The sequence below is a fragment of the Marmota marmota genome, unplaced genomic scaffold (genome assembly GCF_001458135.2).
Source record: "Marmota marmota marmota unplaced genomic scaffold, marMar, whole genome shotgun sequence".
NCBI classification, from domain to species: Eukaryota; Metazoa; Chordata; class Mammalia; order Rodentia; family Sciuridae; genus Marmota; species Marmota marmota.
Window position 1 is genome coordinate 21,679,236 of NW_026000211.1, and position 12,566 is coordinate 21,691,801.

At 38.7% G+C, this 12,566-nt stretch overlaps 1 protein-coding gene and 1 pseudogene across 2 annotated transcripts in view; one reads left to right on the plus strand and one right to left on the minus strand.

Annotated features, from left to right (window-relative positions):
* Galnt7 (polypeptide N-acetylgalactosaminyltransferase 7) overlaps positions 1-296 on the minus strand; it is a 139,035-nt gene extending 138,739 nt beyond the window's left edge. Inside the window, exon 1 of one of the 2 annotated variants that reach the window (XM_015486210.2) lies at positions 88-296. In XM_015486210.2, coding sequence (XP_015341696.1) covers positions 88-213 — 126 coding nt within the window. In that variant the 5' untranslated portion in view covers positions 214-296. The remainder of the gene's footprint in view (positions 1-87) is intronic. The other variant, XM_015486209.2, reaches the window with a different exon arrangement.
* Positions 297-2,164: 1,868 nt separating this feature from the next.
* On the plus strand, positions 2,165-11,288 carry LOC107142555 (annotated as a pseudogene).
* The last annotated feature ends 1,278 nt before the right edge of the window (positions 11,289-12,566 follow it).

Genomic DNA, 12,566 nt, shown 5'->3' on the forward strand with positions numbered 1-12,566 from the left:
CGCCGCCCCCCGCTCCCGCCACACGCGCGCGCAAACAAAACAAGTTGCAGGTCGCAGCCGCCGGAGGGGGCCGGGCGGGTCACTTACCCTCATCCTGCTCAGCGGGCTCGGGTCGTCGGGCCGTGAGGAGAGGGAAGACCAGAGGACCACGAGCCCCAGGAAGCTTCCCACCACCAGCAAACTGCGTAAGATGAACCCAATCTTCAGCCTCATCTTCCTCCGGCGGCGAGAGACACACAGCCCGGCGCAGCCGCCGCCACAGCTCTCCCCTCCCTCCTTCCCCCTCCTCCGGCTCTCCTCCTCCTCCTCTTTCCCCCACCCCTAACGCTACGGCTGCCGCCCTCTCCGCTGTCTGCCCTCTCCTGCTCCAGCTCCGGAACTCCCCTCGGCTATACCTTCCCCCGGGCGCTTCCCTCCGCCCCCTCCCCGCAGGCGGCCTCCGCAGAGCTCCGACCGGCCGGTGTGCCTTGCTCTTCTCGTTTCCTTTTTCTCTACCTGCCACCTTCCAGATCCGCAGTCCCCTTTTCTCCACCACCGAGCACACGAGCCCCCTTCCCAGTCCCTCCTTATTTTGTAACTAACTTAACACTTTCCCCAGGTCTGGTCCTTAGCCTTTGCCCTACAGCTCAGCTCCTGAAAGCTTCCAGATTGCCAAACTTTTATGGTAATTACGGACCATAACTCTGCCCTTAACACCCATGCCCTCCAGGATGCCGCGGACCTGCCCGAGCCCCCCCCCTGATTGCAGGAAGCAAACCAGGAAGTCGGAGCTACAGCTGCCGCAGCAGCAGCTCCACGTGGCTGATTTATAGCTGGGAGGATTTTTTTCCCCATATATATATATATATATTGATCTTGCTTTTTCACACGGCTTCTAGAGGAGGTGGATTTGTAACCGAAAGGCTCAGGTGAGATGTGCAAGTATCACTGAACTAGAGGAGCCCACTTGGAAAGCCAGTATTACTCTTGCCCTTGAGCTATTTAGAAGAAAGCCAATCATCTTCTGCTAATAAGCAATGATTCCTTGACTTAGATTTCTACCCAGAGAAAACAGTTTCAGTTTTTAAGAGAATACTTACCTCTTATTGTTTCCCTCACACCTGGTTTTTGCCTCTTGATGGAGTTTCCTTTTCTGTCCATGAGACCTGACGCCCTTGAAAGGATGTTGGTAATTACCAAGCCCCTTCTCGAGGAAATATTGTGCCCATATCTTCCAACAAAGATGTCCATCGCTATATATCATGGAGTGTATGTTAATGCATTATCAGTGTGTCATACGCTAAATGCCTAATTAAAGTTAAACAGAATGTTTAAAATTTTGTCCTTTGTTTTAGTATGGTCAAAGTATATTTTTTCATAATATTACTTCAAATCTGCAAGTTTTTTTTGTTGTTGTTGTTTTGCTTTTTTGTTTTAAAACAAGTAAAACCTGGTTATTAAGTCTGCCTCAGTGATTAAACCTTGCATTTGTGCTCTCATTTTCACAGTCAGAAGAGACAGTCTTTTGTTATGAATAAAATCAGAAGCTTAATTTTTACTGTTGTAAACAGCTGCTCAGTATACAAATGGAAAGTGGTACTTATCGCTAAAGCCATCTGAATGGTTCTTTTAGAGAATTCTAGGGAGATCCTGCCACCATCACTTGCACACAGAACTGGAAATATAAATGAAAAGACCACAAAGTTAGAAATTAATCAATGTGTATACAGTTGTAAAAGACCATGTTTCTCTGAATTCTAACAATGTTTAAAATAAACCTAACATACACCTTAAAATAAATGGCTTTTACCACATTTGCTGGGATGTAGCTTTCGAAGAGTTGACAAGTCTGTTGAGAAAGAAGATGAGAAGCTACATCCAAAGCTTAGGTCAGGGTAAGCCACTCTTAACCTTTTTTAACCTAAGGCTCTTCTCTGCCAAATAGTGATTATACTGCATGATATTACCAAAGGGAATAATTTAGGCCAAGTACATAGCAGATATACAGTTAATGTAATGGATTAAGTCTCAGTGTATGGGTGTAATTCTTGTTTTACAAATGCTACAGCTGTTACTGTATGACAGGGATTGTTATTTTGGGGGGTACTTCTGGCTTGTCTAACACAGGGAAATGTTCACTGGGGAGGAAAGTAGCGTCTAGAGCGTAATGGGATGAGCATAGGAGATGGTGTCTGCCAGGTTAGAAGGTCACATATGGTCGTTGTTGACACGTTGCCTTCAGTTCAAAGATCAGCTGGGGGCTCAGAAGCAAAGTAGCCAGAAAGGAGGTGAATTCTTTGAACACCTGGTATGGGTAAGAGGTTTCATGTTTTATTTTTTCATGTAGCCTTTACACAACCTGAGATTAGTATTACTGTCATTTCTAAGCTGGGATTCAAAACACGTTTTTTCACCTCAAAATTCTTGCCAGTACATACATAATTTTTGCCAATTAATGATTATGGTTATCTTATAATATTACATAATAGTATTTATTATATAATGTTCTCAGATTGGATGCAGAGGATCAGATTTGTTAGTTTGGTTTTATTTAAATTTTTTCCCATGTCAACTCTGCTACAAAGGAATCCACTATAATGAACTGTGTCCATCCTGCACTAACTTGGGACTTTCACCATGCCTTCCTTCTATGTGCTATAGTAAGGCTGAAGTCTAATTTCTCAATATAACTCACTTGCCTTTGGGCCTTTGTATAAGGAGCCCCCCCCCCAAAATATCCTGTGACACCTTACCATTAAGCTTGGATATCAATTACAAAAAGCTTTTCTAGACTCTCTCCCATGCCCCTTCCACTAAGGTACAGGGATAGGTCCCTTGATAGGGGCTTGCATTGCACCTTCTACTTCCTCCCAAACGATTATCACTGTGTTGTAATTCCTGAATTGTTTTCCCACTCCCAGATTAAATTTGCAAGAATCTGGAGATTTGTCTGTCTAATTAATTATTGTATCCCTGTGCCTGGTGTGTCAAAAGAGTTTAATAAATATTTCTTGATGGAATGCTGAGTGAATAATTGGATTATGAATAAAAAACAGGAAATGAAACTTAGAAGAGGGGTGGAGACTGCTTCATTGGCTATTCTTTACCTGAAGGTTCTTCCCAGAATAAAAGTTTGGAGGTTTTTTTGTAATTACTTTTTACAGTGTCATCTCCATTAACTGGTAGGCTGTTGTTTCCTTTTTACTCAGTATCCTACTAAGAATACTCAGAATTAAGAAGAAAATGTTAGCTTTAAGTTGAGATTTTTTTTTTTAATCTTTTGAGGGTTTTTTTTTTTGTTTTTTGTTTTTTGTTTTTAAGGTTTATTGAAACAGGAACATGCAGCTATGGGCAATTACTGTTTACAACCAAATTTCAATTTTAACTCTGGTTGCCAAGAATTCAGTTAAATTAGAATCAGTGACCTGTAAATTACTAGTTAAATATTCTGTTGCCTATCCTGGAAACCATTTAATCATCTCTTTTCAAAGGAGATCACCAGTGGTCATATTTCTAAATCAAGATAATATCTTATTGTTTATAACAATTTCTATTTAAATGCATATAGTTTGTAAAGAGTTTTTAATTTTGTATGGTATTTATTTTCTATTACTACACAACAAATTATACCAAAGTTTAACACTTTGAAAGAACAAACCTTTGTTATTTAACCCTTTAGAGGTTCAGGAATCAAGGAGTGCCTTAGCTGGTATTTCTGGCTCAGATTCTCTCATGAGGTTCTTGCCAGGCTGTCAGTAGAATTGCAGTCAGCTCAGCTCAGCTCAGCTGGGCCTGGAGAATTGGCTTCCAAGTTCATTCACATGGCAAACAGAAAGACCTTGGTATCTCACAGGTGGTGGGTGGGACACTTCAATTCAAGGGAGGAAGGCTAGAGCTCAAGACCCACAAGCTGGTACCATGTTGGAGGCTGGGGCAACTACAACAGATGTGAATACTAATAGGCAGGGTCCATTGGGAACCATTTTGGAAGCTCAGGAACAGTGTTAGTAATTAAATATATGCATCAAAATACTTGATTTTCATTGTGAAAATTAAGTTGCCATTATAATGTGCTGAAATCGTCCAAGAAGAACCCAGATCTTAAATAATTGCTTATTTCTGATTATCTTGTGTACTGTTTTCATCTATAAAATGAAGACATTGGACAGTATGACCTTTGATATCCCTTTCAATACTGAAATTCTGAGGATGACTATAATGTTAATATATGGTTAAAACTTAAATTTATGTTCTCATGTGGAATACTATGAAGTCAAACTCTGCATATATATATATTTTTTTCCAACATAGATTACTATTTCTATTATAAGCTTAGTGGGTGATTCCTGAGTTGTACTCATCTGGAATAAAAGACTGTTGTCAAGGCTCCCATTTGATGAGATTAATGGTTTCCTACAATGTTCTGAAGGCAAATATGCTTATTTAAAAGCCCTCTTAGATTTCACACTGAAGAACACTACCTCTTCATAATTTGGTACTGTTTTTGGACTCCCATAATTCCAAGTGCTCTTTTGATTTAAACATTTGTTTAGGAGGAGATTGAAACAGATTGTATTTCCTACTACTCTTGTTTGAAACCTCTTATACAGCTTCCCATTGTTCATGGAATTACACCCAAACTCCTCAATGTATTGCAAAGACTTTTATGACCTTTTATCTGCTTGTCTCCATAGACTCAAAGCTGGTCAATTACCTTTTTTCCAGCTTAAACTATAGCCATGTTGATGTCTCTCTGTTTCTGGAACAGGTCAAGTTCAAGTCCACACTTCTATCTCACTTCTAGGTTTTTATGCACGTTATTCCCTTTCCCAGGATTCTCAGTAGTTTCTGTACCAGTCCTTCCCCCATCTTGGCCTGCGCCAGTGCCATCAAACTCCTGATAATCTTTCAAATTTCAATTTATACATCAATTCTTTCAGATCCCTCTGATTCTCTTCAACCCCTACATCCTTGCTGAGTCCAGGATCCCTGATTCATACTCAGAACATCCCATAACTTCTCTCAGAGTATGTCACCTCCATTAGAACAAGTTTTTTTAGCATTGTGTTCCTAGGATACTGACAGTGCTTTCACAGAAGACATGCTCTATAACTTGAGTCGAGTAAATGGGGGAAAGTATGTTTGATGCCTTCATTGGTTTAAGCATAGAGAAGTTTAGAAGCATCCTTTTTCAATTATAAATGAATATATCTTGAAAGGAACTAATATCTAAATTTTTGCTAAATATTTTACAGATAGGTGATTTTGCCCTGATTTGGAGGTTGGAAAAGAAGGGTACACTATTCTGCATCTTGTTTGACCAAAATGAGTACTATAATTCCTAGTACTATAATTCCTAGCAACTGATAGCTGCTTGAAACTAACTGGTCAGTGATGGGAATATGCGTTGCCCAGAACTTCACAACCCTTAATGTAAATTAAACCCTTAATGTAAAATATTCTAGCCTATTTCTTACTAATATTGATGATCTCTTAGAGCATAACTTTGAAAAAACAGGTGAAATAGAAAGAAACTACATCAGTAAAAGAGCCAAAGAACCCATTCTTCCATATGTAAAATGAGAGATTTGACTAGACTCTAATTTCCCTTTACAGATTTCACTGAAGAAAGACTCAGGTTCTCAGCAGAATGGTTAAATGACCAGAAAGTCTTCAGAACTGAAATTTGTCAAGGTATTACTGTAAATCCTATTACAGTTTGTGCATATGAACTTCTGCTTCAGTGAACAGACGATTAGTTTCAAACAGCTGTCAGTTTATTATCACATCCCTCCAGAGATCTTGCTTATCCAGTTAAGCCCAGAACCTCACAGTCTTTAATGTGAGAATCTGATTCCTACAAGGCAAATTGGACTCTGTTTTGTTAATATTGATAATCTCTCAGCATAATGTATGCAGTGGATGGAATGGAGAGAAATGATGTCAGTAAAAGTGCCAGAGAACCCATGCTGCCATATGTAAAATGAGAGATTTGTCTGGACCACAGTGGGTGTAGCTGGATAAGCAAGATCTCTGTAGGGATATGCAGGTGTTTAGACCTAGAGAGCCGGACCAAGAAGGAAGCAATTCTCCTGTGCTTATCCAAGATGAGATGTAGAGCCTACAGAACAACCTGATAGGAACAGCATAGAAGTAGTTTATACCATCTTCATTTACTAATTGTTTTTTGATTAGTTTAAATAAGATTTGGATTATTTTTAATAATGAACTCTATTCCTACATGCCTTTTTAGATACTTCAGAGGAGATAAACAGAATTGAATATAAATAAAGAGATCTTGAGATGGACAGTCAAGAGATTATATAGGAAGGTTATCCCAGATAACCTAGGAATTAGAAGCTCTGTAGGAACTAGTTACCTGTCAATTGCAAACTTTTATTTTCCATCTATGCCAGGCTGCGTCTCAGTGATGCCTGGAAATTTTTTTTCCTCTTTTTTTTAAAAGTTATTTCCCAATAACTGAACAGTGAACAAGTCCCTTTTTCTCTTTTATTTGAACACATGGCTCTATATTAAATGAGATTAGAGAGCCACACCTGGGAATTGTGGTTCAAGAGTGCAGATCTTCAGGGGAGTTCAAAATACTGTCATTTAGATAAATGTACCTTTTGGCATATTGCAAAGAGTTTTGAAATTTGAATTTTAATTACATTTCTTTTTGGAGAGTGGTCTTTGAGGACTCAGTCTTTTGGGATGGCTTCTATTTCTCAAACCTTATAACATCATTTTTAATGAAGTAAATCCTTTCCTGTGATCTTTTATTATATATTTATAGATATTTCTAGTCAACCTGTTATTTGAGCACATATGATGTGCTAGCCATTGTTCTTAGATGCTGGGAATATAGTAATAAAAGAAAAAATTCTTGTCCTCTTGGCGTCAGCCATTATACCAATATGTAAATTAATTATTATATATTGTCATGAAACAACAAGTTGTGCCAAACATTGTTCTAAAAAGTTTACAAAGAATGACTTTTGTTTTAGATGGTATATTAGAAGATAAGTGTTATAGAGAGAAATAAAGCAGAAAAATGGAATATGGAATGCTGGATGAGGATGAGGGGAGGTTTCCACTTTAAGTAGCCTGAGATGTCACAGAGAAGATAACACTGAACAAGACCTGAAGGTGGTGGGAAAACAAGCCAAGTGAATATCTCAGGGGAGAATGGCTCCTATCTGGCATGAAGAGCAATAGATACAAAGGTCCTAAGGCAAGAATGTCTGAGGAAAAGCAAGGACGGGGGAGCTAAGGCTGAGAAAGCAAAGGAAGAAGATTGAATCCTAGTACTCACTGTGGCTTTTATTTTTTGGTGGGAAGACACTGGACCATTTAGTGCAGAGTGGTGGCATGATCTAACATATCTAAATAGAATCACCATGGGACAAGAAGGTGGGAAGGGAAAGGGTTAAATAAATTAAAAAGACACATCTTCTGGGTTTGTCTTGGAAAGAAACAAAGAAATTTTAATAATCCAGGTGAAAGATTATGGCAGCATAGACTAAGGATTATAACAGTAGCAGTCATTAGAATAGGCCAGAATATGGATATATTTGATTCTTTTTCAACCATTATGGTTCCAAATAATTTAGTTTATTGTTTTGCTTGTGTGCTATCTGTAAGTAGTTAAATTAATAACCTGTAAAGCAATTCTAAATGCTTTAGCAACACACATTTAAAGAAACTATAAACAATTACTCAATCATTTGTTTAACATCTTTTGTTAAGATTTTCATGTAATGCAATATATTTTCAAATGGAACATCCTGTATTTACAAATTATATGTCCCATGCAACAACAGCACTTGAGGTGCCAGGATCAACTGCTCTGTTGAAAACAACTGAAAATACCAGGTAAAATTTTTGTAATCTTTTTTTTTTTTTAGTGGTGGTGGTGCTGGGGATTGAATTTATGCATGCAACGCAAGCACTCTACCAACTGAGCTATATTCCCATCCCCTATAATCTTTTAAAATGCATCCATGGGTAATAAGAAAATAAAGAATGCTAGGTCATGGTCTCAATAAAGAAGATAAGCTGAGCACCCAAACTGGCTTTTACATTCAGGGCTTTGACCCATCCTCAGTGTTATGGTTTGGATGTGGAATGTCCCACCAAAATATACGTGTTGAAAGCATGGTCTCCAGTGTGGCAAGGTTCAGAGATGGAGCTTTTAGGCAATGATTGAATTATGAGGGCTCTGGTCTCATCAGTACATTAATCCATTTACTGATGATTGAATGGATTACAGGGAGGTGGGATCTACTTGGAAGAAGGAGGTCACTGGGATGTGCCATGGAAGAGTTTATCTTCTCCCTGGTCCCTTGCCCTCCCACCCTCTGCTCCCCAGATGCCATGAGATGAGCAGCTTTCCTCTTCCATGTCATCTGCCATGATATTTTTGCTCAGAACCAGCCAACCATGGACTAAAGTCTCTGAAACTATGATCCAAATAAAATTTTCCTCCTCAAGTTGTTCTTGTCAGATAGTTTGTTCACAGCAATGAAAACATGACTGATACACTGAGGTATCTGTGTATCGCTTTTATTTTGAGTTTATGAGTTTAAGAACAAAAAAAAAAATGCAGAATCCCATCCATAATAGACTGCAAAACCTAGGCTTTCCAAAGAACCACATTCCCAAGGTAAGAAAGAATTAATTACCCATTCTCTTTACTCTTTAAGAAGAAACTTCCCTCTACATGTGCCCACACCATCATCTAAGAAGCTAGTAATCATAAATTGGCTCTCATGCTGGTTTGCAACCAGAATTCATACTACCTGGGTGGCTAGAAAAACCTCAAAACCAAGAATGTAGTTAGAAGTGGGCCCAGACCAAAAATGTCATAGGCATTTGAAAAACAAATACAAACCTATTTGTAAAGAACCCCCTTTACCTCACATTTTGAAAAAAATATTCCATCCTTGTGGTCTCTTTAAAAAAAAAAACGACAGTTGAACATCAATGAATACCTGAGGCACAATAAGAGCCTACAGAAATAATAAACTACAAAATAAAATGCATAAAAAACCTAACTGTTGCAACTGTGGGACACAGAATATAAAATATGCTTAATACATCTCAAGAAGTGAAAACAGAACTCTGAAAGATGAGTAAAATCAAGAAAAGACCTAATTTCCAGAAGTAAAAACTATAATTGAGATTTTTCTAAAAAATGGGTGGGTTAAGTTACATACTAGAATTATTATTATTGAAATTTCCTCATCTCTTGGGTTCTGGAGTTCTGGTTTTGTGTTTTGTTTCTTTCTGTCTTTCAGGTCACTCAGTCAAAGACTCACTAATTCTTCTACTATCTCTAAAAATAAGGCATCCTTTGGAATTCAGAGAATTTTAGTTCTTCATCTTTTCCTCAGTACTTAATCTTTTCCTGGTTTAACCATTCACAAGGTTTTGACTATGTTAATAATTCCCACACCTGAACCTTTAGCACAAATTGTATTCTGAACATTAGACCTACAGGGCATTTCTCACTTGGAATTTCCCTGTGGTACTTCAAAGTCAACATTTCCGGAGTGGAATTCCTGTATTATCCCACCAAATCTTCTATTTTTCCTGGGCTCTTGATTTAGCCTTTGACACTCAAAACATGAAATTTCTAAGAAATCTTCCATGGTTTCTCCTACTTTTCTCTTCCAGATCTGGTTGTTATCAAGTCAGGGCCACTCTAGCATTGATGCTTTCTTTTGCTTCTATTCCCAGCGCTGAAATTCAGGATTCCTTGCAGTTTCTTTCATCACCTTCTAACCTCTCATCTCTTAAAATGCTAATTCCTCTCACAACCAGAATTATTTTTCTAAAAAATATTAGTATCACTACTGGAGCAAAATGTTTTAGTGGTTCACACTGAAAAGTGATAGTTCATTGCATCCTGGGAAGTATAATCTCTTCAAATAAAGCTCTACACACAGTGTTGTTGCCCTAGTTGGAGTGCATCATGAAGATTATAGGTTTTCATGGACTTTTGGATAGAGAATGTTAGACACCCAGACTGATAATGGGTAAGGAAAAGATGCTACAGCATCATACTGGATAAATCCTCGATACAAAATTGTCTTACGTTATGTTCACAGCAACCTAGTCTCCTACTTTAGATCTGAGAAGTGGCAGTTGGTGAAATCCCTTATAGTCACTCAACCAGGAACCACCAGATAGATGACTTCAAGTAAAATGAAAAAAAAAAAAATCAAGATAAGAGTCATAGAAAAATTGCTACAGAACAATGGAATGGGGGTTTGGAAGTTTTTAAGACTTAGAGAAAGGGGAACTTTCCAGAAAGCTTGGTGGGAGGCAGGGGAACGGCAGCTGCCTGAGTTGCACACAGTTAGGGTGCTCCTTCCCACTCCCCCACATCAGCCCCAACCTACTCACCTGCTGTAGAAAATAGTGAAAGAAACCACTTATTATGATGTTTCGGGGGTCAAACCCAATGCCACCCAGAAAGAATTGAAAAAGACTTACAGAAACTGGCCTTGAAGTACCACCCTGATAAGAATCCAAATGAAGGAGAAAAGTTTAAACAGATTTCTCAAGCTTATGAAGTTCTCTCAAGAAAAGGGAATTTCATGACAAAGGAGGAGAATAGGCAATTAAGGAGGGTGGAACATGTGGTGGTTTTGGCTCCCCCATGGACATCTTTGATATGTTTTTTGGAGGACGAGGAAGGATGCAGAGAGAAAGGAAAGGTAAAAACATGTGTCAGCTCTCAGTAATCTTAGAAGATTTATATAAAGTGCAACAAGAACACTGGCTCTGCAAAAGAATGTGCTTTGTGACAAATGTGAAGGCCAAGGTGGTAAGAAAGGAACAGTAGAGTGCTGTCCCAACTGCCAAGGTACTGGAATGAAAATAAGAATTCATCAGATAGGATCTGGAATGGTTCAGCAAAATCAGTCTGTGTGCATGGAGTGCCAGGGCCATGGGGAACAGATCAGTCCTAAAGATAGATGTAAAAATTGCAATGGAAGGAATATAGTTCAAGAGACAAAGATTCTAGAAGTTCATATTGACAAAGGCATGAAAGATGGACAGAAAATAACATTTCATGATGAAGGAGACCAAGAGTCAGGAGATATTGTGTTAGGTCAGAAGGACCATGCTGGTTTTACTCGATAAGGAGACAACCTTTTCATGTGTATGGACATACAGGTGGTGGAAGCATTAGGTGGCTTCCAGAAGCCAATATCTAGAGGTACTATTAGTGTCAGACCTCTTAATGGGACCAGTGAATAACACTCACTGCAGGCGTTTTATATGCAGTAGTGAATGAGTGTAGGACTATAATCATGCTCATTACTTGCTATTGTTTTTGTTTTAATATTCAATTATAGTAGTGTTTTAAAAGTTAAATGAAGAATAAACGCAAATATAAAAGCTCAAAAAAATACTTAGAGAAAAAATGTAAATGAATTCAGATAGGCTAATTGCTATGACAACTCCAGATTTCAGGGGCTTAATACAATAAAAATTTATGATGTTACAGTCCCTTTTACTCTGTGGTTGGTTGAGGTTCTTTAGAAGGGATTTACATTAGTCAATGTCATGTCACTGTAATAAAATACCTAACGTGAGAAACTTATGAAGTAAAGAAAGTTTCATTTTGACTTACAATTCTAGATGTTCAAAAGTCCAAGATCCAGTGGCCACATCAGTTTGGGCCTCTGGAAAGGGCATCAGGGTTTGGCAGGAGTGTATATTGAAGTAAGTAATCACGTCTCAAGGCAGAAAGCAGAAAGAGACTGAGAAGAGACTAGGATCTCATAATCTCTTTGGGGGAATACCCACCTCCCCTACATGACCTCAGGACCCCTACTGGGTCTTACCTCTTCGGGATCTAAGTACCTTCCAATACCACCACCCCAGGTGCCACACCTTGATATATGGAGCTTTGGGGGGACATTGATCCAAACCATAGCAAGACCCTTTCCATTTGGTGAACCTACCACCTTCAGGAGTTACAGTCTTCCCCTGGATTCTTTGTCTCTGGCTGGCACTTGAAGGGGAAAAGAGCACATGCACTGGGAAGAGCTGGGCCTGGAGGCCAGGACCATCCCTTCTATCCCATTTTTTTTTAATATATTCTTTACTTGTTCTGAAGGCCTTTGACACATCATATACAAATTCATTCACCTGGTTGTACATGGTACATGATATAGTTACACAGGTCATGTAATCATATATGCACATAGGGTAATAATGTCCAATTCATTCTACTATTGTTCCTACTCCCTTGCCCCCTCCTCTTCCTTCACTCCCCTCTGTCTAGTCCAGAGTATCTCTATTCTTCCCCCTCCCATTGTTGTGAATAGGCATCTGCATATCAAAGAAAACATCAGGCCTTTGGTTCTTTAGGATTGGCTTATTTCATTTAGCATAATATCCCCCAGTTCCATTCATTTACTGGCAAATGCCATAATTTCATTCTTTAAGGCTGAGTAATAACCCACCATGTATATATATCACAGTTTCTTTATCCATTCATCTGTTAAAGGGCACCTAGGTTGGTTGTATAGTTTAGCTATTTTGAATTAAGCTGATATAAACACTGA